Raw genomic sequence first — 26928 nt, forward strand, 5'->3', positions numbered from 1 at the left:
GGTTGAATGGCTTTGTACATGTTATGAGGAAAACATTTATGACCTATTTTATGTGTTAGAAGAAAATGGCTGGTTGGATGGATGATACAGTAATGTTTTTATGGGTACCTGCACACTTAGGCGTACAAGGTAATGAATTGGAAGACAAGGTGGAAAAGAAGGCTACAACAAATACTCAAGTAGATTTAGCAGTTAACATCAGTAGAACAGAGGTGAAGAGCATTATTAAACAGAGATTGAAGGAAAGGTGTCAAAAGAAAAGGATGGAAAGGATGATGGTTTTATAGAATGCAAAGGAATGATGGTGAAATGAGAAGTGCAGGAACCAATAGGAGGAATGAAAGAATAATATCTAGACTACAATTTGGACACACTGGATTAAACAGTACATTGTTTAGAATAGGAAAACATAAGATGAGTAGATGTAACTACTGTGGACAAAAGGAGACTGTGGAACATGTTATTATACACTGTCAGAAATATGATTTCAAAAGAAGACTGGTGGAAAAATAGTAAAATTTAATGTAATAGTTATCTTACAAAATAATTCAAAAAATGAAGGATGAAGGATTTTATTTGATTTTCTTAAACTAAACTGATTGAGAGACATTATTATTTATTTATTTTTTTTTTACAAGAAATAGAACATGTGAGATATTCTGATCCGCACTTTGTACCAGTAGGTGGCGGAAATGCACCTTTTCGTAGTTTACCAACCGCCGGAAAACCCTGAAGAAGAAGAACCGCTGAATTAGAGCCGCAGAAGAAGAAAAAGCGGAGAAAAACAACAAATGTTTCTGTGAGTCTAATATATAATATTATTAATATTCAGTCTACAGACGGAGTCAGTCCACACTATAATAGAGCCTTAAAGCTCCAGTGGAAGGTGAGAGAGCACAACACGGTGTCAGAAGACGGAGTTACAGAGACACGGAGAGGCTGGAGCAGAATGCTAACCGAGCTAGCAGAGGAGCTAGCATAGTGGAGAGAAAGATAAAAATGTAAAGATTGACATTTTACTCCACACCATCGGTGATGATGAACTGGAAGTGTAGGAAGAATGTGGAGCAGCTGCTCCCAGAGCGTCTCCACATAAAGGAGGAACCAGAGATGCTCAGTGAAGGTCAGGAGGAAAAGCAGCTTTGTGTGCAGCAGGAGACAAACAGTGCTGCTTGTCCTGTTAAATGTGAAGATGAAGAGGAGAAGCCTCAGGTCTCCCAGCTACACTGGAGACAACTAACAGAAATCAACATGAAGGAGGAACCTTCAACCTGCACTTTAGATGAATTCATGAAAAGACAAAGTGTGGAAATTAACAGCAAAGGACTAGAAGCAGAACAGAACCCAGATCCAAACAGTTTAGTACTACAAGGTCCTGATGGAACAGAAACAGACTCATCTCAGACTGAACATAGTAGCGATGATGATGATGATGATGATGATGATGATGATGATGAAGATTTTTGGCAGAAACCTCTGTCAGACTCTGAAACTGAAGCTGACTTTGACTCCACCAGAAAAAAGAGAAAAATGTCTGACTCAAGTAAAAATACTGAAATGGGATGTAAAGCTTCTAAAAGACGGATTAATTCATTTCAACAGATTTGTTCAAAGAAGAAGGTTCAGGTAAAAATGAGATCTGAATGTGTGGGTGGTAAGAAAGCATCACTTAGTGAAGCTTCAATAGTGAGAATCCACACAGGAGAGAAACCATTAGAATGTGATGTTTGTAGGAAATGTTTTATTAAAAAGTCTCACCTTAAGGTACACATGAGAATCCACACAGGAGAGAAACCATTTAAATGTGATGTTTGTAGTAAATGTTTTACTCAACAGCCTACCCTTAAGCAACACATGAGAATCCACACAGGAGAAAAACCATTCAAATGTGATGTTTGTCGTAAATGTTTTACTCAACAGACTACCCTTAAGCAACACATGAGAATCCACACAGGAGAAAAACCATTCAAATGTGATGTCTGTAGGAAATGTTTTATCAAAACGTATAAACTTGAGCAACACATGAGAATCCACACAGGAGAGAAACCATTCAAATGTGATGTCTGTAGGAAATGTTTTATCAAAACGTCTCACCTTACGGAACACATGAGAATCCATACAGGAGAGAAACCTTTCAAATGTGATGTTTGTGGGAAATGTTTTACCTGTAAGGTCAACCTCAAACGACACGTGGGAATCCACACTGGAGAGAAACCATTTCAATGTGATGTTTGTAGTAAATGTTTTACTCAACAGCCTACCCTTAAGCAACACATGAGAATCCACACAGGAGAAAAACCATTCAAATGTGATGTTTGTCGTAAATGTTTTACTCAACAGACTACCCTTAAGCAACACATGAGAATCCACACAGGAGAAAAACCATTCAAATGTGATGTCTGTAGGAAATGTTTTATCAAAACGTCTAACCTTGAGCAACACATGAGAATCCACACAGGAGAGAAACCATTCAAATGTGATGTCTGTAGGAAATGTTTTATCAAAATGTCTCACCTTACGGAACACATGAGAATCCACACAGGAGAGAAACCTTTCAAATGTGATGTTTGTGGGAAATGTTTTACCTGTAAGGTCAACCTCAAACGACACGTGGGAATCCACACTGGAGAGAAACCATTTAAATGTGATGTTTGTTGTCAAAGTTTTGTTGAAAAGTTCCAACTTAAGCGACACGTGACAGTCCATGCCGAAGAGAAACCATTTAAATGTGATGTTTGTACTAAATGTTTTACTAGAGAGTCAACCCTTAAGTTACACATGAGAAACCACACAGGAGAAAACCCATTCAAATGTGATGTTTGTAGTAAATATTTTAACGGTAAGGTCAACCTTCAGCAACACACGAGAGTCCACACAGGAGAGAGACCATTTAAATGTGATGTTTGTAGTAAATGTTTTACTACACAGTCTACTCTCAAATTACACATGAGAATCCACACAGGAGAAAAACCATTCAAATGTCATGTTTGTAGTAAATGTTTTACCCGTCAGTTTTACCTGAAGTCACATATGATGATTCACAAAGAAGAGAAACTAGTCAAAAGTGATGTTTGACAAAGGAATTGTTTTCAACAAAAGTCTGAACTGAAGGTCTACAAGAGAGTCCACACATGAGAAAAGACTTTCAGCTGTGACGTGTGTAGTAAATATTTTCCTAATAGTTGTTCATTGTTTTTTTTTTGTTTTAGCTACATAGGTTTAGGTATAGTTGAAGTTTGAAGTGAAGTTAAAGTTTTGCAAGTTAGTTCTTTCAATATTTTACAGATGTGATGTGCAGTAAATATTTTCTTAAAGTCTTTGTAAAGTAGAAATAAAATTGTGTTATGACTTTGTCTCACCACAGAAACGTGTCATTGACCACTGAGCCAAATTTGAAAGATGGAAAAAATTGCTAAGATTATAAAATTTTGTCTCCAAATCATGGAAAAACAAGCACTTCTCTCTTCTCTTAAATGCTGGGGGTGTGTCAGAGGCGCTGGAACAACTCCCTCTTATGGGAAGGGCTCCACCTTTGTCTACTAACCCTAACCCTATGGGAGAGAGCAGTGTGAAAGTGGCTCTAGCGTTGATACTGCTTCTCCCAAAGGTTTTCCAAAAATGCTTGGATCGGGTCAAACGAGGTGTCAGCGGAAAGGTCTGCTCCGCCCGAGTGCCAATATGTGCATGGAGAGTCAGAACTGCGCCCGCTAGGGGACAAAAACAAAATCACGTTGCAAAAAAGTGCTAATTTCATGGAAAATGTGGCACCAGCGGATGCGTTTTATTCCCGAGTTTTAATATGTGGTTTGTTTTAGGCGAGGGGCCAAATTGCGGCTGCTGGAGGCTGCAGTAGTTTGGTGTGCTTCAGCAGCAGGGTCGTCTTTATTAGATTAGATTTCCTTTATTTTATCCCACATTGGGGAAATTCACATGTTACAGCAGCCAAGACAAAAAGATTAAGCAAAACAGAAAGCTAAGGACAAATACAGAAAGAAAAAATAAAGGCAAACATAAAATGAACATTAAAAATAAAATAAAAATTAAAAATGGATAATAGACATTTGTCGAGACAACGATATATATATATATATATATATATATATATATAAGCGGTGTGTGGGGTTTTACAATGATTATGAATGGTATTGCACATTAGTAAGGCTGTGAAGGCACATCGTTATTTACAGATGAGAAAAAACAAAACACTTTGGACAATGCTAGTGTTGTACATTCTTATGACAGATGGGAGGAAGGACCTGTGGTCGCGCTCCTTTTTACACCGTGGGTGTATGAGTCTGCTGCTGAAAGAGCTGCTCAGACCCTCCACAGTTTGATGCAGGGGGTGAGAGGTGTTGTCCATGATGGATGTCAGCTTGGCTAACTTCCTTCTCTCACCCACCTCCTCTATAAAGTCCAGTGGATGGTCCAGGACAGAGTTCACTCTCCTAATCAGTTTCTGAGTCTCTTCCTGTCCCTGTCCGTGCTGCTTCTTCTCCAGCAGACCACACGATAGCAGAATCTACCACAGTCATAAAAGGTCATGTTAATGATGTCTCCGTTACATAACACAGCTATGATTTCTGACCCGCCCATTAAATCCTGAACACAGAAATTTGAAACACAGTTTGTGAATCTTAGCTCCGCAATACATTCTAAATGGTTGAATGGCTTTGTACATGTTATGAGGAAAACATTTATGACCTATTTTATGTGTTAGAAGAAAATGGCTGGTTGGATGGATGATACAGTAATGTTTTTATGGGTACCTGCACACTTAGGCGTACAAGGTAATGAATTGGAAGACAAGGTGGAAAAGAAGGCTACAACAAATACTCAAGTAGATTTAGCAGTTAACATCAGTAGAACAGAGGCAAAGAGCATTATTAAACAGAGATTGAAGGAAAGGTGTCAAAAGAAAAGGATGGAAAGGATGATGGTTTTATAGAATGCAAAGGAATGATGGTGAAATGAGAAGTACAGGAACCATAGGAGGAATGAAAGAATAATATCTAGACTATAATTTGGACACACTGGATTAAACAGTACATTGTTTAGAATAGGAAAACATAAGATGAGTAGATGTAACTACTGTGGACAAAAGGAGACTGTGGAACATTTTATTATACACTGTCAGAAATATGATTTCAAAAGAAGACTGGTGGAAAAATAGTAAAATTTAATGTAAAAGATATCTTACAAAATAATTCAGAAAATGAAGGATGAAGGATTTTATTTGATTTTCTTAAAACTAAACTGATTGAGAGACATTTATTTATTTTTTTTACAAGAAATAGAACATGTGAGATATTCTGATCCGCACTTTGTACCAGTAGGTGGCGGAAATGCACCTTTTCGTAGTTTGCCAACCGCCGGAAAACCCTGAAGAAGAAGAACCGCTGAATTAGAGCCGCAGAAGAAGAAAAAGCGGGCGGAGGAACAAGCAAGTGTCTTTGTGAGTCTAATATATAATGTTATTAATAACAAACCTACAGACGGAGTCAGTCCACACTATAATAGAGCCTTAAAGCTCCAGTGGAAGGTGAAAGAGCACAACACGGTGTCAGAAGACGGAGTTACAGAGACACGGAGAGGCTGGAGCAGAATGCTAACCGAGCTAGCAGAGGAGCTAGCATAGTGGAGAGAAATATGTAAATATAAAGATTGACATTTTACTCCACACCATCGGTGATGATGAACTGGAAGTGTAGGAAGAATGTGGAGCAGCTGCTCCCAGAGCGTCTCCACATAAAGGAGGAACCAGAGATGCTCAGTGAAGGTCAGGAGGAAAAGCAGCTTTGTGTGCAGCAGGAGACAAACAGTGCTGCTTGTCCTGTTAAATGTGAAGATGAAGAGGAGAAGCCTCAGGTCTCCCAGCTACACTGGAGACAACAAACAGAAATCAACATGAAGGAGGAACCTTCAACCTGCACTTTAGATGAATTCATGAAAAGACAAAGTGTGGAAATTAACAGCAAAGGACCAGAAGCAGAACAGAACCCAGATCCAAACAGTTTAGTACTACAAGGTCCTGATGGAACAGAAACAGACTCATCTCAGACTGAAGATAGTGGCGATGATGATGATGATGATGATGATGAAGGTTGTTGGCAGAAACCTCTGTCAGAGTCTGAAACTGAAGCTGACTTTGACACCCCCAGAAAAAGAGAAAAATGTCTGACTCAAGTAAAAATACTGAAATAGGATGTAAAGCTTCTAAAAGACGGATTAATTCATTTCAACAGATTTGTTCAAAGAAGAAGGTTCAGATAAAAATGAGATCTGAATGTGTGGGTGGTGAGAAAGCATCACTTAGTGAAGCTTCAAAACTGAAAATCCACACTAGAGGGAAACCATTTGAATGTGATGTTTGTAGAAAATGTTTCAATCATAAGGTCAACCTTACGGAACACATGAGAATCCACACAGGAGAGAAACCTTTCAAATGTGATGTTTGTGGGAAATGTTTTACCTGTAAGGTCAACCTCAAACGACACATGGGAATCCACACTGGAGAGAAACCATTTAAATGTGATGTTTGTTGTCAAAGTTTTGTTGAAAAGTTCCAACTTAAGCGACACGTGACAGTCCATGCCGGAGAGAAACCATTTAAATGTGATGTTTGTACTAAATGTTTTACTAGAGAGTCAACTCTTAAGTTACACATGAGAAACCACACAGGAGAAAACCCATTCAAATGTGATGTTTGTTGTAAATATTTTAACGGTAAGGTCGACCTTCAGCGACACATGAGAGTCCACACAGGAGAGAGACCATTTAAATGTGATGTTTGTAGTAAATGGTTTACTCAACAGTCTACTCTCAAATTACACATGAAAATCCACACAGGAGAGAAACCATTTCAATGTGATGTTTGTAGTAAATGTTTTGTCAGTAAGGCCAACCTTAAGAGCCACATGCGTATGCACACCGGAGAGAAACCATTTAAATGTGATATTTGTAGTAAATGTTTTACCTGTAAGGTTACCCTTCAAGGACACCTGACGAGCCATACAGGAGAGAAACCATTTAAATGTGATGTTTGTGGTAAATGTTTTAGAGGTAAGGTCAACCTTAAGATACACATGAGAATCCACACTGGAGAGAAACCATTTAAATGTCATATTTGTAATCAATGTTTTATTCAAAAGGCTCATTTTAAACAACACATGAAAACCCACACAGGAGAGAAACCATTTCAATGTGATTTTTGTCGTAAATGTTTTGTCAGTAAGGCCAACCATAAGAGCCACATGCGTATGCACACCGGAGAAAAACATTCAAATGTCATGTTTGTAGTAAATGTTTTACCCGTCAGTTTTACCTGCAGTCACATATGATGATTCACAAAGAAGAGAAACTAGTCGAAAGTGATGTTTGACAAAGGAATTGTTTTCACCAAAAGTCTGAACTGAAGGTCTACAAGAGAGTCCACACATGAGAAAAGACTTTCAGCTGTGACGTGTGTTGTAAATATTTTCCTAATAGTTGTTCATTGTTTTTCTTTTTGTTTTAGCTACATAGGTTTAGGTATAGTCGAAGTTTGAAGTGAAGTTAAAGTTTTGCAAGTTAGTTCTTTCAATATTTTACAGATGTGATGTGCAGTATATATTTTCTTAAAGTCTTTGTAAAGTAGAAATAAAATTGTGTTATGACTTTGTCTCACCACAGAAACGTGTCATTGACCACTGAGTCAAATTTGAAAGATGGAAAAAATTGCTAAGATTATAAAATTTTGTCTCCAAATCATGGAAAGAAAAGCACTTCTTTCTTCTCTTAAATGCTTGGGGCGTCAGAGGCGCTGGAACAACTCCCTCTTACGGGAAGGGCTCCACCTTTGTATACTAAACCTAACCCTATGGGAGAGAGCAGTGTGAACGTGGCTCCAGCGTCGATATTGCTTCTCCCAAAGGTTTTCCAAAGATGCTTGGATCGGGTCAAACGAGGTGTCAGCGGAAAGGTCTGCTCCGCCCGAGTGCCAATATGTGCATGTAGAGTCAGAACTGCACCCGCTAGGGGAGAAAAACAAAATCACGTTGCAAAAAAGTGCTAATTTCATGGAAAATGTGGCACCAGCGGATGCGTTTTATTCCCGAGTTTTAATAGGTGGTTTGTTTTAGGCGAGGGGCCAAATTGCGGCTGCTGGAGGCTGCAGAAGTTTGGTGTGCTTCAGCAGCAGGGTCGTCTTTATTAGATTAGATTTCCTTTATTTTATCCCACATTGGGGAAATTCACATGTTACAGCAGCCAAGACAAAAAGATTAAGTAAAACAGAAAGCTAAGGACAAATACAGAAAGAAAAAATAAAGGCAAACATAAAATGAACATTAAAAATAAAATAAAAATAAAAAATGGATAATAGACATTTGTCGAGATAACGATATATATATATATATATAAGCGGTAAGTGGGGTTTTACAATGAGTATGAGTGGTATTGCACATTAGTAAGGCTGTGAAGGAACATCGTTATTTACAGATGAGAAAAAACAAAACACTTTGGACAATGCTAGTGTTGTACATTCTTATGACAGATGGGAGGAAGGACCTGTGGTCGCGCTCCTTTTTACACCGTGGGTGTATGAGTCTGCTGCTGAAAGAGCTGCTCAGACCCTCCACAGTTTGATGCAGGGGGTGAGAGGTGTTGTCCATGATGGATGTCAGCTTGGCTAACATCCTTCTCTCACCCACCTCCTCTATAAAGTCCAGTGGATGGTCCAGGACAGAGTTCACTCTCCTAATCAGTTTCTGAGTCTCTTCCTGTCCCTGTCCGTGCTGCTTCTTCTCCAGCAGACCACAGGATAGCAGAATCTACCACAGTCATAAAAGGTCATGTTAATGATGGCTCTGTTACATAACACAGCTATGATTTCTGACCCTGCCCATTAAATCCTGAACACAGAAATTTGAAACACAGTTTGTGAATCTTAGCTCCACAATACATTCTAAATGGTTGAATGGCTTTGTACATGTTATGAGGAAAACATTTATGACCTATTTTATGTGTTAGAAGAAAATGGCTGGTTGGATGGATGATACAGTAATGTTTTTATGGGTACCTGCACACTTAGGCGTACAAGGTAATGAATTGGAAGACAAGGTGGAAAAGAAGGCTACAACAAATACTCAAGTAGATTTAGCAGTTAACATCAGTAGAACAGAGGTGAAGAGCATTATTAAACAGAGATTGAAGGAAAGGTGTCAAAAGAAAAGGATGGAAAGGATGATGGTTTTATAGAATGCAAAGGAATGATGGTGAAATGAGAAGTGCAGGAACCAATAGGAGGAATGAAAGAATAATATCTAGACTACAATTTGGACACACTGGATTAAACAGTACATTGTTTAGAATAGGAAAACATAAGATGAGTAGATGTAACTACTGTGGACAAAAGGAGACTGTGGAACATGTTATTATACACTGTCAGAAATATGATTTCAAAAGAAGACTGGTGGAAAAATAGTAAAATTTAATGTAATAGTTATCTTACAAAATAATTCAAAAAATGAAGGATGAAGGATTTTATTTGATTTTCTTAAACTAAACTGATTGAGAGACATTATTATTTATTTATTTTTTTTTACAAGAAATAGAACATGTGAGATATTCTGATCCGCACTTTGTACCAGTAGGTGGCGGAAATGCACCTTTTCGTAGTTTACCAACCGCCGGAAAACCCTGAAGAAGAAGAACCGCTGAATTAGAGCCGCAGAAGAAGAAAAAGCGGAGAAAAACAACAAATGTTTCTGTGAGTCTAATATATAATATTATTAATATTCAGTCTACAGACGGAGTCAGTCCACACTATAATAGAGCCTTAAAGCTCCAGTGGAAGGTGAGAGAGCACAACACGGTGTCAGAAGACGGAGTTACAGAGACACGGAGAGGCTGGAGCAGAATGCTAACCGAGCTAGCAGAGGAGCTAGCATAGTGGAGAGAAAGATAAAAATGTAAAGATTGACATTTTACTCCACACCATCGGTGATGATGAACTGGAAGTGTAGGAAGAATGTGGAGCAGCTGCTCCCAGAGCGTCTCCACATAAAGGAGGAACCAGAGATGCTCAGTGAAGGTCAGGAGGAAAAGCAGCTTTGTGTGCAGCAGGAGACAAACAGTGCTGCTTGTCCTGTTAAATGTGAAGATGAAGAGGAGAAGCCTCAGGTCTCCCAGCTACACTGGAGACAACTAACAGAAATCAACATGAAGGAGGAACCTTCAACCTGCACTTTAGATGAATTCATGAAAAGACAAAGTGTGGAAATTAACAGCAAAGGACTAGAAGCAGAACAGAACCCAGATCCAAACAGTTTAGTACTACAAGGTCCTGATGGAACAGAAACAGACTCATCTCAGACTGAACATAGTAGCGATGATGATGATGATGATGATGATGATGATGATGATGAAGATTTTTGGCAGAAACCTCTGTCAGACTCTGAAACTGAAGCTGACTTTGACTCCACCAGAAAAAAGAGAAAAATGTCTGACTCAAGTAAAAATACTGAAATGGGATGTAAAGCTTCTAAAAGACGGATTAATTCATTTCAACAGATTTGTTCAAAGAAGAAGGTTCAGGTAAAAATGAGATCTGAATGTGTGGGTGGTAAGAAAGCATCACTTAGTGAAGCTTCAATAGTGAGAATCCACACAGGAGAGAAACCATTAGAATGTGATGTTTGTAGGAAATGTTTTATTAAAAAGTCTCACCTTAAGGTACACATGAGAATCCACACAGGAGAGAAACCATTTAAATGTGATGTTTGTAGTAAATGTTTTACTCAACAGCCTACCCTTAAGCAACACATGAGAATCCACACAGGAGAAAAACCATTCAAATGTGATGTTTGTCGTAAATGTTTTACTCAACAGACTACCCTTAAGCAACACATGAGAATCCACACAGGAGAAAAACCATTCAAATGTGATGTCTGTAGGAAATGTTTTATCAAAACGTATAAACTTGAGCAACACATGAGAATCCACACAGGAGAGAAACCATTCAAATGTGATGTCTGTAGGAAATGTTTTATCAAAACGTCTCACCTTACGGAACACATGAGAATCCATACAGGAGAGAAACCTTTCAAATGTGATGTTTGTGGGAAATGTTTTACCTGTAAGGTCAACCTCAAACGACACGTGGGAATCCACACTGGAGAGAAACCATTTCAATGTGATGTTTGTAGTAAATGTTTTACTCAACAGCCTACCCTTAAGCAACACATGAGAATCCACACAGGAGAAAAACCATTCAAATGTGATGTTTGTCGTAAATGTTTTACTCAACAGACTACCCTTAAGCAACACATGAGAATCCACACAGGAGAAAAACCATTCAAATGTGATGTCTGTAGGAAATGTTTTATCAAAACGTCTAACCTTGAGCAACACATGAGAATCCACACAGGAGAGAAACCATTCAAATGTGATGTCTGTAGGAAATGTTTTATCAAAATGTCTCACCTTACGGAACACATGAGAATCCACACAGGAGAGAAACCTTTCAAATGTGATGTTTGTGGGAAATGTTTTACCTGTAAGGTCAACCTCAAACGACACGTGGGAATCCACACTGGAGAGAAACCATTTAAATGTGATGTTTGTTGTCAAAGTTTTGTTGAAAAGTTCCAACTTAAGCGACACGTGACAGTCCATGCCGAAGAGAAACCATTTAAATGTGATGTTTGTACTAAATGTTTTACTAGAGAGTCAACCCTTAAGTTACACATGAGAAACCACACAGGAGAAAACCCATTCAAATGTGATGTTTGTAGTAAATATTTTAACGGTAAGGTCAACCTTCAGCAACACACGAGAGTCCACACAGGAGAGAGACCATTTAAATGTGATGTTTGTAGTAAATGTTTTACTACACAGTCTACTCTCAAATTACACATGAGAATCCACACAGGAGAAAAACCATTCAAATGTCATGTTTGTAGTAAATGTTTTACCCGTCAGTTTTACCTGAAGTCACATATGATGATTCACAAAGAAGAGAAACTAGTCAAAAGTGATGTTTGACAAAGGAATTGTTTTCAACAAAAGTCTGAACTGAAGGTCTACAAGAGAGTCCACACATGAGAAAAGACTTTCAGCTGTGACGTGTGTAGTAAATATTTTCCTAATAGTTGTTCATTGTTTTTTTTTTGTTTTAGCTACATAGGTTTAGGTATAGTTGAAGTTTGAAGTGAAGTTAAAGTTTTGCAAGTTAGTTCTTTCAATATTTTACAGATGTGATGTGCAGTAAATATTTTCTTAAAGTCTTTGTAAAGTAGAAATAAAATTGTGTTATGACTTTGTCTCACCACAGAAACGTGTCATTGACCACTGAGCCAAATTTGAAAGATGGAAAAAATTGCTAAGATTATAAAATTTTGTCTCCAAATCATGGAAAAACAAGCACTTCTCTCTTCTCTTAAATGCTGGGGGTGTGTCAGAGGCGCTGGAACAACTCCCTCTTATGGGAAGGGCTCCACCTTTGTCTACTAACCCTAACCCTATGGGAGAGAGCAGTGTGAAAGTGGCTCTAGCGTTGATACTGCTTCTCCCAAAGGTTTTCCAAAAATGCTTGGATCGGGTCAAACGAGGTGTCAGCGGAAAGGTCTGCTCCGCCCGAGTGCCAATATGTGCATGGAGAGTCAGAACTGCGCCCGCTAGGGGACAAAAACAAAATCACGTTGCAAAAAAGTGCTAATTTCATGGAAAATGTGGCACCAGCGGATGCGTTTTATTCCCGAGTTTTAATATGTGGTTTGTTTTAGGCGAGGGGCCAAATTGCGGCTGCTGGAGGCTGCAGTAGTTTGGTGTGCTTCAGCAGCAGGGTCGTCTTTATTAGATTAGATTTCCTTTATTTTATCCCACATTGGGGAAATTCACATGTTACAGCAGCCAAGACAAAAAGATTAAGCAAAACAGAAAGCTAAGGACAAATACAGAAAGAAAAAATAAAGGCAAACATAAAATGAACATTAAAAATAAAATAAAAATTAAAAATGGATAATAGACATTTGTCGAGACAACGATATATATATATATATATATATATATATATATATATAAGCGGTGTGTGGGGTTTTACAATGATTATGAATGGTATTGCACATTAGTAAGGCTGTGAAGGCACATCGTTATTTACAGATGAGAAAAAACAAAACACTTTGGACAATGCTAGTGTTGTACATTCTTATGACAGATGGGAGGAAGGACCTGTGGTCGCGCTCCTTTTTACACCGTGGGTGTATGAGTCTGCTGCTGAAAGAGCTGCTCAGACCCTCCACAGTTTGATGCAGGGGGTGAGAGGTGTTGTCCATGATGGATGTCAGCTTGGCTAACTTCCTTCTCTCACCCACCTCCTCTATAAAGTCCAGTGGATGGTCCAGGACAGAGTTCACTCTCCTAATCAGTTTCTGAGTCTCTTCCTGTCCCTGTCCGTGCTGCTTCTTCTCCAGCAGACCACACGATAGCAGAATCTACCACAGTCATAAAAGGTCATGTTAATGATGTCTCCGTTACATAACACAGCTATGATTTCTGACCCGCCCATTAAATCCTGAACACAGAAATTTGAAACACAGTTTGTGAATCTTAGCTCCGCAATACATTCTAAATGGTTGAATGGCTTTGTACATGTTATGAGGAAAACATTTATGACCTATTTTATGTGTTAGAAGAAAATGGCTGGTTGGATGGATGATACAGTAATGTTTTTATGGGTACCTGCACACTTAGGCGTACAAGGTAATGAATTGGAAGACAAGGTGGAAAAGAAGGCTACAACAAATACTCAAGTAGATTTAGCAGTTAACATCAGTAGAACAGAGGCAAAGAGCATTATTAAACAGAGATTGAAGGAAAGGTGTCAAAAGAAAAGGATGGAAAGGATGATGGTTTTATAGAATGCAAAGGAATGATGGTGAAATGAGAAGTACAGGAACCATAGGAGGAATGAAAGAATAATATCTAGACTATAATTTGGACACACTGGATTAAACAGTACATTGTTTAGAATAGGAAAACATAAGATGAGTAGATGTAACTACTGTGGACAAAAGGAGACTGTGGAACATTTTATTATACACTGTCAGAAATATGATTTCAAAAGAAGACTGGTGGAAAAATAGTAAAATTTAATGTAAAAGATATCTTACAAAATAATTCAGAAAATGAAGGATGAAGGATTTTATTTGATTTTCTTAAACTAAACTGATTGAGAGACATTTATTTATTTTTTTTACAAGAAATAGAACATGTGAGATATTCTGATCCGCACTTTGTACCAGTAGGTGGCGGAAATGCACCTTTTCGTAGTTTGCCAACCGCCGGAAAACCCTGAAGAAGAAGAACCGCTGAATTAGAGCCGCAGAAGAAGAAAAAGCGGGCGGAGGAACAAGCAAGTGTCTCTGTGAGTCTAATATATAATGTTATTAATAACAAACCTACAGACGGAGTCAGTCCACACTATAATAGAGCCTTAAAGCTCCAGTGGAAGGTGAAAGAGCACAACACGGTGTCAGAAGACGGAGTTACAGAGACACGGAGAGGCTGGAGCAGAATGCTAACCGAGCTAGCAGAGGAGCTAGCATAGTGGAGAGAAATATGTAAATATAAAGATTGACATTTTACTCCACACCATCGGTGATGATGAACTGGAAGTGTAGGAAGAATGTGGAGCAGCTGCTCCCAGAGCGTCTCCACATAAAGGAGGAACCAGAGATGCTCAGTGAAGGTCAGGAGGAAAAGCAGCTTTGTGTGCAGCAGGAGACAAACAGTGCTGCTTGTCCTGTTAAATGTGAAGATGAAGAGGAGAAGCCTCAGGTCTCCCAGCTACACTGGAGACAACAAACAGAAATCAACATGAAGGAGGAACCTTCAACCTGCACTTTAGATGAATTCATGAAAAGACAAAGTGTGGAAATTAACAGCAAAGGACCAGAAGCAGAACAGAACCCAGATCCAAACAGTTTAGTACTACAAGGTCCTGATGGAACAGAAACAGACTCATCTCAGACTGAAGATAGTGGCGATGATGATGATGATGATGATGAAGGTTGTTGGCAGAAACCTCTGTCAGAGTCTGAAACTGAAGCTGACTTTGACACCCCCAGAAAAAAGAGAAAAATGTCTGACTCAAGTAAAAATACTGAAATAGGATGTAAAGCTTCTAAAAGACGGATTAATTCATTTCAACAGATTTGTTCAAAGAAGAAGGTTCAGATAAAAATGAGATCTGAATGTGTGGGTGGTGAGAAAGCATCACTTAGTGAAGCTTCAAAACTGAAAATCCACACTAGAGGGAAACCATTTGAATGTGATGTTTGTAGAAAATGTTTCAATCATAAGGTCAACCTTACGGAACACATGAGAATCCACACAGGAGAGAAACCTTTCAAATGTGATGTTTGTGGGAAATGTTTTACCTGTAAGGTCAACCTCAAACGACACATGGGAATCCACACTGGAGAGAAACCATTTAAATGTGATGTTTGTTGTCAAAGTTTTGTTGAAAAGTTCCAACTTAAGCGACACGTGACAGTCCATGCCGGAGAGAAACCATTTAAATGTGATGTTTGTACTAAATGTTTTACTAGAGAGTCAACTCTTAAGTTACACATGAGAAACCACACAGGAGAAAACCCATTCAAATGTGATGTTTGTTGTAAATATTTTAACGGTAAGGTCGACCTTCAGCGACACATGAGAGTCCACACAGGAGAGAGACCATTTAAATGTGATGTTTGTAGTAAATGGTTTACTCAACAGTCTACTCTCAAATTACACATGAAAATCCACACAGGAGAGAAACCATTTCAATGTGATGTTTGTAGTAAATGTTTTGTCAGTAAGGCCAACCTTAAGAGCCACATGCGTATGCACACCGGAGAGAAACCATTTAAATGTGATATTTGTAGTAAATGTTTTACCTGTAAGGTTACCCTTCAAGGACACCTGACGAGCCATACAGGAGAGAAACCATTTAAATGTGATGTTTGTGGTAAATGTTTTAGAGGTAAGGTCAACCTTAAGATACACATGAGAATCCACACTGGAGAGAAACCATTTAAATGTCATATTTGTAATCAATGTTTTATTCAAAAGGCTCATTTTAAACAACACATGAAAACCCACACAGGAGAGAAACCATTTCAATGTGATTTTTGTCGTAAATGTTTTGTCAGTAAGGCCAACCATAAGAGCCACATGCGTATGCACACCGGAGAAAAAACATTCAAATGTCATGTTTGTAGTAAATGTTTTACCCGTCAGTTTTACCTGCAGTCACATATGATGATTCACAAAGAAGAGAAACTAGTCGAAAGTGATGTTTGACAAAGGAATTGTTTTCACCAAAAGTCTGAACTGAAGGTCTACAAGAGAGTCCACACATGAGAAAAGACTTTCAGCTGTGACGTGTGTTGTAAATATTTTCCTAATAGTTGTTCATTGTTTTTCTTTTTGTTTTAGCTACATAGGTTTAGGTATAGTCGAAGTTTGAAGTGAAGTTAAAGTTTTGCAAGTTAGTTCTTTCAATATTTTACAGATGTGATGTGCAGTATATATTTTCTTAAAGTCTTTGTAAAGTAGAAATAAAATTGTGTTATGACTTTGTCTCACCACAGAAACGTGTCATTGACCACTGAGCCAAATTTGAAAGATGGAAAAAATTGCTAAGATTATAAAATTTTGTCTCCAAATCATGGAAAGAAAAGCACTTCTTTCTTCTCTTAAATGCTTGGGGCGTCAGAGGCGCTGGAACAACTCCCTCTTACGGGAAGGGCTCCACCTTTGTATACTAAACCTAACCCTATGGGAGAGAGCAGTGTGAACGTGGCTCCAGCGTCGATATTGCTTCTCCCAAAGGTTTTCCAAAGATGCTTGGATCGGGTCAAACGAGGTGTCAGCGGAAAGGTCTGCTCCGCCCGAGTGCCAATATGTGCATGTAGAGTCAGAACTGCACCCGCTAGGGGAGAAAAACAAAATCACGTTGCAAAAAAGTGCTAATTTCATGGAAAATGTGGCACCAGCGGATGCGTTTTATTCCCGAGTTTTAATAGGCGGTTTGTTTTAGGCGAGGGGCCAAATTGCGGCTGCTGGAGGCTGCAGAAGTTTGGTGTGCTTCAGCAGCAGGGTCGTCTTTATTAGATTAGATTTCCTTTATTTTATCCCACATTGGGGAAATTCACATGTTACAGCAGCCAAGACAAAAAGATTAAGTAAAACAGAAAGCTAAGGACAAATACAGAAAGAAAAAATAAAGGCAAACATAAAATGAACATTAAAAATAAAATAAAAATTAAAAATGGATAATAGACATTTGTCGAGATAACGATATATATATATATATATATATATAAGCGGTAAGTGGGGTTTTACAATGAGTATGAGTGGTATTGCACATTAGTAAGGCTGTGAAGGAACATCGTTATTTACAGATGAGAAAAAACAAAACACTTTGGACAATGCTAGTGTTGTACATTCTTATGACAGATGGGAGGAAGGACCTGTGGTCGCGCTCCTTTTTACACCGTGGGTGTATGAGTCTGCTGCTGAAAGAGCTGCTCAGACCCTCCACAGTTTGATGCAGGGGGTGAGAGGTGTTGTCCATGATGGATGTCAGCTTGGCTAACATCCTTCTCTCACCCACCTCCTCTATAAAGTCCAGTGGATGGTCCAGGACAGAGTTCACTCTCCTAATCAGTTTCTGAGTCTCTTCCTGTCCCTGTCCGTGCTGCTTCTTCTCCAGCAGACCACAGGATAGCAGAATCTACCACAGTCATAAAAGGTCATGTTAATGATGTCTCCGTTACATAACACAGCTATGATTTCTGACCTGCCCATTAAATCCTGAACACAGAAATTTGAAACACAGTTTGTCAATCCGAGCTCCACAATACATTCTAAATGGTTGAATGGCTTTGTACATGTTATGAGGAAAACATTTATGACCTATTTTATGTGTTAGAAGAAAATGGCTGGTTGGATGGATGATGGGCCTTACAGTAATGTTTTTATGGGTACCTGCACACTTAGGCGTACAAGGTAATGAATTGGAAGACAAGGTGGAAAAGAAGGCTACAACAAATACTCAAGTAGATTTAGCAGTTAACATCAGTAGAACAGAGGTGAAGAGCATTATTAAACAGAGATTGAAGGAAAGGTGTCAAAAGAAAAGGATGGAAAGGATGATGGTTTTATAGAATGCAAAGGAATGATGGTGAAATGAGAAGTGCAGGAACCAATAGGAGGAATGAAAGAATAATATCTAGACTACAATTTGGACACACTGGATTAAACAGTACATTGTTTAGAATAGGAAAACATAAGATGAGTAGATGTAACTACTGTGGACAAAAGGAGACTGTGGAACATGTTATTATACACTGTCAGAAATATGATTTCAAAAGAAGACTGGTGGAAAAATAGTAAAATTTAATGTAATAGTTATCTTACAAAATAATTCAAAAAATGAAGGATTTTATTTGATTTTCTTAAACTAAACTGATTGAGAGACATTTATTTATTTTTTTTTACAAGAAATAGAACATGTGAGATATTCTGATCCGCACTTTGTACCAGTAGGTGGCGGAAATGCACCTTTTCGTAGTTTACCAACCGCCGGAAAACCCTGAAGAAGAAGAACCGCTGAATTAGAGCCGCAGAAGAAGAAAAAGCGGAGAAAAACAACAAATGTTTCTGTGAGTCTAATATATAACATTATTAATATCCAGTCTACAGACGGAGTCAGTCCACACTATAATAGAGCCTTAAAGCTCCAGTGGAAGGTGAGAGAGCACAACACGGTGTCAGAAGACGGAGTTACAGAGACACGGAGAGGCTGGAGCAGAATGCTAACCGAGCTAGCAGAGGAGCTAGCATAGTGGAGAGAAAGATGAAAATATAAAGATTGACATTTTACTCCACACCATCGGTGATGATGAACTGGAAGTGTAGAAAGAATGTGGAGCAGCTGCTCCCAGAGCGTCTCCACATAAAGGAGGAACCAGAGATGCTCAGTGAAGGTCAGGAGGAAAAGCAGCTTTGTGTGCAGCAGGAGACAAACAGTGCTGCTTGTCCTGTTAAATGTGAAGATGAAGAGGAGAAGCCTCAGGTCTCCCAGCTACACTGGAGACAACTAACAGAAATCAACATGAAGGAGGAACCTTCAACCTGCACTTTAGATGAATTCATGAAAAGACAAAGTGTGGAAATTAACAGCAAAGGACCAGAAGCAGAACAGAACCCAGATCCAAACAGTTTAGTACTACAAGGTCCTGATGGAACAGAAACAGACTCATCTCAGACTGAACATAGTAGCGATGATGATGATGATGATGATGATCAAGATTTTTGGCAGAAACCTCTGTCAGACTCTGAAACTGAAGCTGACTTTGACTCCACCAGAAAAAAGAGAAAAATGTCTGACTCAAGTAAAAATACTGAAATGGGATGTAAAGCTTCTAAAAGACGGATTAATTCATTTCAACAGATTTGTTCAAAGAAGAAGGTTCAGGTAAAAATGAGATCTGAATGTGTGGGTGGTAAGAAAGCATCACTTAGTGCAGCTTCAATAGTGAGAATCCACACAGGAGAGAAACCATTAGAATGTGATGTTTGTAGGAAATGTTTTATTAAAAAGTCTCACCTTAAGGTACACATGAGAATCCACACAGGAGAGAAACCATTTAAATGTGATGTTTGTAGTAAATGTTTTACTCAACAGCCTACCCTTAAGCAACACATGAGAATCCACACAGGAGAAAAACCATTCAAATGTGATGTTTGTCGTAAATGTTTTACTCAACAGACTACCCTTAAGCAACACATGAGAATGCACACAGGAGAAAAACCATTCAAATGTGATGTCTGTAGGAAATGTTTTATCAAAACGTATAAACTTGAGCAACACATGAGAATCCACACAGGAGAGAAACCATTCAAATGTGATGTCTGTAGGAAATGTTTTATCAAAACGTCTCACCTTACGGAACACATGAGAATCCATACAGGAGAGAAACCTTTCAAATGTGATGTTTGTGGGAAATGTTTTACCTGTAAGGTCAACCTCAAACGACACGTGGGAATCCACACTGGAGAGAAACCATTTCAATGTGATGTTTGTAGTAAATGTTTTACTCAACAGCCTACCCTTAAGCAACACATGAGAATCCACACAGGAGAAAAACCATTCAAATGTGATGTTTGTCGTAAATGTTTTACTCAACAGACTACCCTTAAGCAACACATGAGAATCCACACAGGAGAAAAACCATTCAAATGTGATGTCTGTAGGAAATGTTTTATCAAAACGTCTAACCTTGAGCAACACATGAGAATCCACACAGGAGAGAAACCATTCAAATGTGATGTCTGTAGGAAATGTTTTATCAAAATGTCTCACCTTACGGAACACATGAGAATCCACACAGGAGAGAAACCTTTCAAATGTGATGTTTGTGGGAAATGTTTTACCTGTAAGGTCAACCTCAAACGACACGTGGGAATCCACACTGGAGAGAAACCATTTAAATGTGATGTTTGTTGTCAAAGTTTTGTTGAAAAGTTCCAACTTAAGCGACACGTGACAGTCCATGCCGAAGAGAAACCATTTAAATGTGATGTTTGTACTAAATGTTTTACTAGAGAGTCAACCCTTAAGTTACACATGAGAAACCACACAGGAGAAAACCCATTCAAATGTGATGTTTGTAGTAAATATTTTAACGGTAAGGTCAACCTTCAGCAACACACGAGAGTCCACACAGGAGAGAGACCATTTAAATGTGATGTTTGTAGTAAATGTTTTACTACACAGTCTACTCTCAAATTACACATGAGAATCCACACAGGAGAAAAACCATTCAAATGTCATGTTTGTAGTAAATGTTTTACCCGTCAGTTTTACCTGAAGTCACATATGATGATTCACAAAGAAGAGAAACTAGTCAAAAGTGATGTTTGACAAAGGAATTGTTTTCAACAAAAGTCTGAACTGAAGGTCTACAAGAGAGTCCACACATGAGAAAAGACTTTCAGCTGTGACGTGTGTAGTAAATATTTTCCTAATAGTTGTTCATTGTTTTTTTTTTTGTTTTAGCTACATAGGTTTAGGTATAGTTGAAGTTTGAAGTGAAGTTAAAGTTTTGCAAGTTAGTTCTTTCAATATTTTACAGATGTGATGTGCAGTAAATATTTTCTTAAAGTCTTTGTAAAGTAGAAATAAAATTGTGTTATGACTTTGTCTCACCACAGAAACGTGTCATTGACCACTGAGCCAAATTTGAAAGATGGAAAAAATTGCTAAGATTATAAAATTTTGTCTCCAAATCATGGAAAAACAAGCACTTCTCTCTTCTCTTAAATGCTGGGGGTGTGTCAGAGGCGCTGGAACAACTCCCTCTTACGGGAAGGGCTCCACCTTTGTCTACTAACCCTAACCCTATGGGAGAGAGCAGTGTGAAAGTGGCTCTAGCGTTGATACTGCTTCTCCCAAAGGTTTTCCAAAAATGCTTGGATCGGGTCAAACGAGGTGTCAGCGGAAAGGTCTGCTCTGCCCGAGTGCCAATATGTGCATGGAGAGTCAGAACTGCGCCCGCTAGGGGACAAAAACAAAATCAAGTTGCAAAAAAGTGCTAATTTCATGGAAAATGTGGCACCAGCGGATGCGTTTTATTCCCGAGTTTTAATATGTGGTTTGTTTTAGGCGAGGGGCCAAATTGCGGCTGCTGGAGGCTGCAGTAGTTTGGTGTGCTTCAGCAGCAGGGTCGTCTTTATTAGATTAGATTTCCTTTATTTTATCCCACATTGGGGAAATTCACATGTTACAGCAGCCAAGACACAAAGATTAAGTAAAACAGAAAGCTAAGGACAAATAAAGAAAGGAAAAATAAAGGCAAACATAAAATGAACATTAAAAATAAAATAAAAAGTAAAAATGGATAATAGATATTTGTCGAGATAACGATATATATATATATATATATATATATAAGCGGTGTGTGGGGTTTTACAATGAGTATGAATGGTATTGCACATTAGTAAGGCTGTGAAGGAACATCATTATTTACAGATGAGAAAAAACAAAACACTTTGGACAATGCTAGTGTTGTACATTCTTATGACAGATGGGAGGAAGGACCTGTGGTCGCGCTCCTTTTTACACCGTGGGTGTATGAGTCTGCTGCTGAAAGAGCTGCTCAGACCCTCCACAGTTTGATGCAGGGGGTGAGAGGTGTTGTCCATGATGGATGTCAGCTTGGCTAACATCCTTCTCTCACCCACCTCCTCTATAAAGTCCAGTGGATGGTCCAGGACAGAGTTCACTCTCCTAATCAGTTTCTGAGTCTCTTCCTGTCCCTTTCCGTGCTGCTTCTTCTCCAGCAGACCACAGGATAGCAGAATCTACCACAGTCATAAAAGGTCATGTTAATGATGGCTCTGTTACATAACACAGCTATGATTTCTGACCCGCCCATTAAATCCTGAACACAGAAATTTGAAACACAGTTTGTGAATCTTAGCTCCACAATACATTCTAAATGGTTGAATGGCTTTGTACATGTTATGAGGAAAACATTTATGACCTATTTTATGTGTTAGAAGAAAATGGCTGGTTGGATGGATGATACAGTAATGTTTTTATGGGTACCTGCACACTTAGGCGTACAAGGTAATGAATTGGAAGACAAGGTGGAAAAGAAGGCTACAACAAATACTCAAGTAGATTTAGCAGTTAACATCAGTAGAACAGAGGTAAAGAGCATTATTAAACAGAGATTGAAGGAAAGGTGTCAAAAGAAAAGGATGGAAAGGATGATAGTTTTATAGAATGCAAAGGAATGATGGTGAAATGAGAAGTACAGGAACCATAGGAGGAATGAAAGAATAATATCTAGACTATAATTTGGACACACTGGATTAAACAGTTCATTGTTAAGAATACGAAAACATAAGATGAGTAGATGTAACTACTGTGGACAAAAAGAGACTGTGGAACATGTTATTATACACTGTCAGAAATATGATTTCAAAAGAAAACTGGTGGAAAAATTGAGAGAAATTAAAGTACAATTGAATGTAATAAATATCTTACAAAATAATTCAGAAAATGAAGAATACAGGATTTTATTTGATTTTCTTAGACAAACTAAACTGATTGAGAGACATTTATTTATTTTTTTTACAAGAAATAGAACATGTGCGATATTCTGATCCGCAATTTGTACCAGTAGGTGGCGGAAATGCACCTTTTCGTAGTTTACCAACCGCCGGAAAACCCTGAAGAAGAAGAACCGCTGAATTAGAGCCGCAGAAGAAGAAAAAGCGGAGAAAAACAACAAATGTTTCTGTGAGTCTAATATATAATATTATTAATATCCAGTCTACAGACGGAGTCAGTCCACACTATAATAGAGCCTTAAAGCTCCAGTGGAAGGTGAGAGAGCACAACACGGTGTCAGAAGACGGAGTTACAGAGACACGGAGAGGCTGGAGCAGAATGCTAACCGAGCTAGCAGAGGAGCTAGCATAGTGGATAGAAAGATGAAAATATAAAGATTGACATTTTACTCCACACCATTGGCGATGATGAACTGGAAGTGTAGGAAGAATGCGGAGCAGCTGCTCCCAGAGCGTCTCCACATAAAGGAGGAACCAGAGATGCTCAGTGAAGGTCAGGAGGAAAAGCAGCTTTGTGTGCAGCAGGAGACAAACAGTGCTGCTTGTCCTGTTAAATGTGAAGATGAAGAGGAGAAGCCTCAGGTCTCCCAGCTACACTGGAGACAACTAACAGAAATCAACATGAAGGAGGAACCTTCAACCTGCACTTTAGATGAATTCATGAAAAGACAAAGTGTGGAAATTAACAGCAAAGGACCAGAAGCAGAACAGAACCCAGATCCAAACAGTTTAGTACTACAAGGTCCTGATGGAACAGAAACAGACTCATCTCAGACTGAACATAGTAGCGATGATGATGATGATGATGATGATGATGAAGATTTTTGGCAGAAACCTCTGTCAGACTCTGAAACTGAAGCTGACTTTGACTCCACCAGAAAAAAGAGAAAAATGTCTGACTCAAGTAAAAATACTGTAATGGGATGTAAAGCTTCTGAAACACAGATTAGTTCATTTCAACAGATTTGTTCAAAGAAAAAGGTTCAGGTAAAAATGAGATCTGAATGTGTGGGTGGTGAGAAAGCATCATTCAGTGCAGCTTCAATAGTGAGAATCCACACAGGAGAAAAACCATTCAAATGTGATGTTTGTAGGAAATGTTTTATCAAAACGTCTCACCTTGAGCAACACATGAGAATCCACACAGGAGAGAAACCATTTAAATGTGATGTTTGTAGAAAATTTTTCAATCAAAAGGTCAACCTTACAGAACACATGAGAATCCACACAGGAGAGAAACCTTTCAAATGTGATGTATGTGGGAAATGTTTTATAAAAAAGTCTCACCTTAAGGTACACATGAGAATCCACACAGGAGAGAAACCATTTAAATGTGATGTTTGTCGTAAATGTTTTACTCAACAGCCTACCCTTAAGCAACACATGAGAATCCACACAGGAGAGAAACCATTTAAATGTGATGTTTGTCGTAAATGTTTTACTCAACAGCCTACCCTTAAGCTACACATGAGAATCCACACAGGAGAAAAACCATTCAAATGTGATGTCTGTAGGAAATATTTTATCAAAACGTCTCACCTTGAGCAACACATGAGAATCCACACAGGAGAGAAACCATTTAAATGTGATGTTTGTAGAAAATGTTTCAATCATAAGGTCAACCTTACGGAACACATGAGAATCCACACAGGAGAGAAACCTTTCAAATGTGATGTTTGTGGGAAATGTTTTACCTGTAAGGTCAACCTCAAACGACACATGGGAATCCACACTGGAGAGAAACCATTTAAATGTGATGTTTGTTGTCAAAGTTTTGTTGAAAAGTTCCAACTTAAGCGACATGTGACAGTCCATGCCGAAGAGAAACCATTTAAATGTGATGTTTGTACTAAATGTTTTACTAGAGAGTCAACCCTTAAGTTACACATGAGAAACCACACAGGAGAAAACCCATTCAAATGTGATGTTTGTTGTAAATATTTTAACGGTAAGGTCGACCTTCAGCGACACACGAGAGTGCACACAGGAGAGAGACCATTTAAATGTGATGTTTGTAGTAAATGTTTTGTCAGTAAGGCCAACCTTAAGAGCCACATGCGTATGCACACCGGAGAAAAACCATTCAAATGTCATGTTTGTAGTAAATGTTTTACCCGTCAGTTTTACCTGCAGTCACATATGATGATTCACAAAGAAGAGAAACTAGTCAAAAGTGATGTTTGACAAAGGAATTGTTTTCAACAAAAGTCTGAACTGAAGGTCTACAAGAGACTCCACACATGAGAAAAGACTTTCAGCTGTGACGTGTGTAGTAAATATTTTCCTAATGGTTGTTCATTGTTTTTTTTTTTGTTTTAGCTACATAGGTTTAGGTATAGTTGAAGTTTGAAGTGAAGTTAAAGTTTTGTAAGTTAGTTCTTTCAATATTTTACAGATGTGATGTGCAGTAAATATTTTCTTAAAGTCTTTGTAAAGTAGAAATAAAATTGTGTTATGACTTTGTCTCACCACAGAAACGTGTCATTGACCACTGAGCCAAATTTGAAAGATGGAAAAAATTGCTAAGATTATAAAATTTTGTCTCCAAATCATGGAAAAACAAGCACTTCTCTCTTCTCTTAAATGCTGGGGGTGTGTCAGAGGCGCTGGAACAACTCCCTCTTACGGGAAGGGCTCCACCTTTGTCTATTAACCCTAACCCTATGGGAGAGAGCAGTGTGAACGTGGCTCTAGCGTTGATACTGCTTCTCCCAAAGGTTTTCCAAAAATGCTTGGATCGGGTCAAACGAGGTGTCAGCGGAAAGGTCTGCTCCGCCCGAGTGCCAATATGTGCATGGAGAGTCAGAACTGCGCCCGCTAGGGGAGAAAAACAAAATCACGTTGCAAAAAAGTGCTAATTTCATGGAAAATGTGGCACCAGCGGATGCGTTTTATTCCCGAGTTTTAATATGTGGTTTGTTTTAGGCGAGGGGCCAAATTGCGGCTGCTGGAGGCTGCAGAAGTTTGGTGTGCTTCAGCAGCAGGGTCGTCTTTATTAGATTAGATTTCCTTTATTTTATCCCACATTGGGGAAATTCACATGTTACAGCAGCCAAGACACAAAGATTAAGTAAAACAGAAAGCTAAGGACAAATACAGAAAGAAAAAATAAAGGCAAACATAAAACGAACATTAAAAATAAAATAAAAATTAAAAATGGATAATAGATATTTGTCGAGATAAAGATATATATATATATATATATATATATATATATATATATATATAAGCGGTAAGTGTGGTTTTACAATGAGTATGAATGGTATTGCACATTAGTAAGGCTGTGAAGGAACATCATTATTTACAGATGAGAAAAAACAAAACACTTTGGACAATGCTAGTGTTGTACATTCTTATGACAGATGGGAGGAAGGACCTGTGGTCGCGCTCCTTTTTACACCGTGGGTGTATGAGTCTGCTGCTGAAAGAGCTGCTCAGACCCTCCACAGTTTGATGCAGGGGGTGAGAGGTGTTGTCCATGATGGATGTCAGCTTGGCTAACATCCTTCTCTCACCCACCTCCTCTATAAAGTCCAGTGGATGGTCCAGGACAGAGTTCACTCTCCTAATCAGTTTCTCAGTCTCTTCCTGTCCCTGTCCGTGCTGCTTCTTCTCCAGCAGACCACAGGATAGCAGAATCTACCACAGTCATAAAAGGTCATGTTAATGATGGCTCCGTTACATAACACAGCTATGATTTCTGACCCGCCCATTAAATCCTGAACACAGAAATTTGAAACACAGTTTGTGAATCTT

The 26928-nt window shown here is 38.6% G+C and overlaps 6 protein-coding genes across 6 annotated transcripts; all 6 read left to right on the top strand.

Annotated features, from left to right (window-relative positions):
* The first annotated feature begins 731 nt into the window (after window positions 1–731).
* LOC114467430 (zinc finger protein 2 homolog) lies at window positions 732–3348 on the top strand. The gene has a single exon (XM_028453732.1). The coding sequence runs from the start codon at window positions 1036–1038 to the stop codon at window positions 3073–3075; it is 2040 nt and encodes a 679-aa protein (XP_028309533.1). The 5' UTR covers window positions 732–1035; the 3' UTR covers window positions 3076–3348.
* A 2830-nt stretch (window positions 3349–6178) lies between these two features.
* Window positions 6179–7652, top strand: LOC114467468 (gastrula zinc finger protein XlCGF8.2DB-like). Its single transcript, XM_028453784.1, has 2 exons — window positions 6179–7192; window positions 7276–7652. Exons 1-2 carry the CDS (start codon window positions 6273–6275, stop codon window positions 7376–7378), a joined length of 1023 nt encoding a protein of 340 aa, XP_028309585.1. The 5' UTR covers window positions 6179–6272; the 3' UTR covers window positions 7379–7652.
* A 2022-nt stretch (window positions 7653–9674) lies between these two features.
* Window positions 9675–12294, top strand: LOC114467429 (zinc finger protein 2 homolog). Its single transcript, XM_028453730.1, has one exon. The coding sequence runs from the start codon at window positions 9982–9984 to the stop codon at window positions 12019–12021; it is 2040 nt and encodes a 679-aa protein (XP_028309531.1). The 5' UTR covers window positions 9675–9981; the 3' UTR covers window positions 12022–12294.
* Window positions 12295–14306: 2012 nt separating this feature from the next.
* LOC114467441 (zinc finger protein OZF-like) lies at window positions 14307–16600 on the top strand. Its single transcript, XM_028453749.1, has 2 exons — window positions 14307–16139; window positions 16224–16600. Exons 1-2 carry the CDS (start codon window positions 14638–14640, stop codon window positions 16324–16326), a joined length of 1605 nt encoding a protein of 534 aa, XP_028309550.1. The 5' UTR covers window positions 14307–14637; the 3' UTR covers window positions 16327–16600.
* A 2039-nt stretch (window positions 16601–18639) lies between these two features.
* On the top strand, window positions 18640–21230 carry LOC114467431 (zinc finger protein 431-like). The gene has a single exon (XM_028453733.1). It carries the CDS (start codon window positions 18929–18931, stop codon window positions 20954–20956), a length of 2028 nt encoding a protein of 675 aa, XP_028309534.1. The 5' UTR covers window positions 18640–18928; the 3' UTR covers window positions 20957–21230.
* A 2041-nt stretch (window positions 21231–23271) lies between these two features.
* LOC114467437 (gastrula zinc finger protein XlCGF26.1-like) lies at window positions 23272–25430 on the top strand. Its single transcript, XM_028453745.1, has one exon. It carries the CDS (start codon window positions 23578–23580, stop codon window positions 25354–25356), a length of 1779 nt encoding a protein of 592 aa, XP_028309546.1. The 5' UTR covers window positions 23272–23577; the 3' UTR covers window positions 25357–25430.
* The last annotated feature ends 1498 nt before the right edge of the window (window positions 25431–26928 follow it).

The sequence above is a fragment of the Gouania willdenowi genome, chromosome 7 (genome assembly GCF_900634775.1).
Source record: "Gouania willdenowi chromosome 7, fGouWil2.1, whole genome shotgun sequence".
Classification (NCBI taxonomy): Eukaryota; Metazoa; Chordata; class Actinopteri; order Blenniiformes; family Gobiesocidae; genus Gouania; species Gouania willdenowi.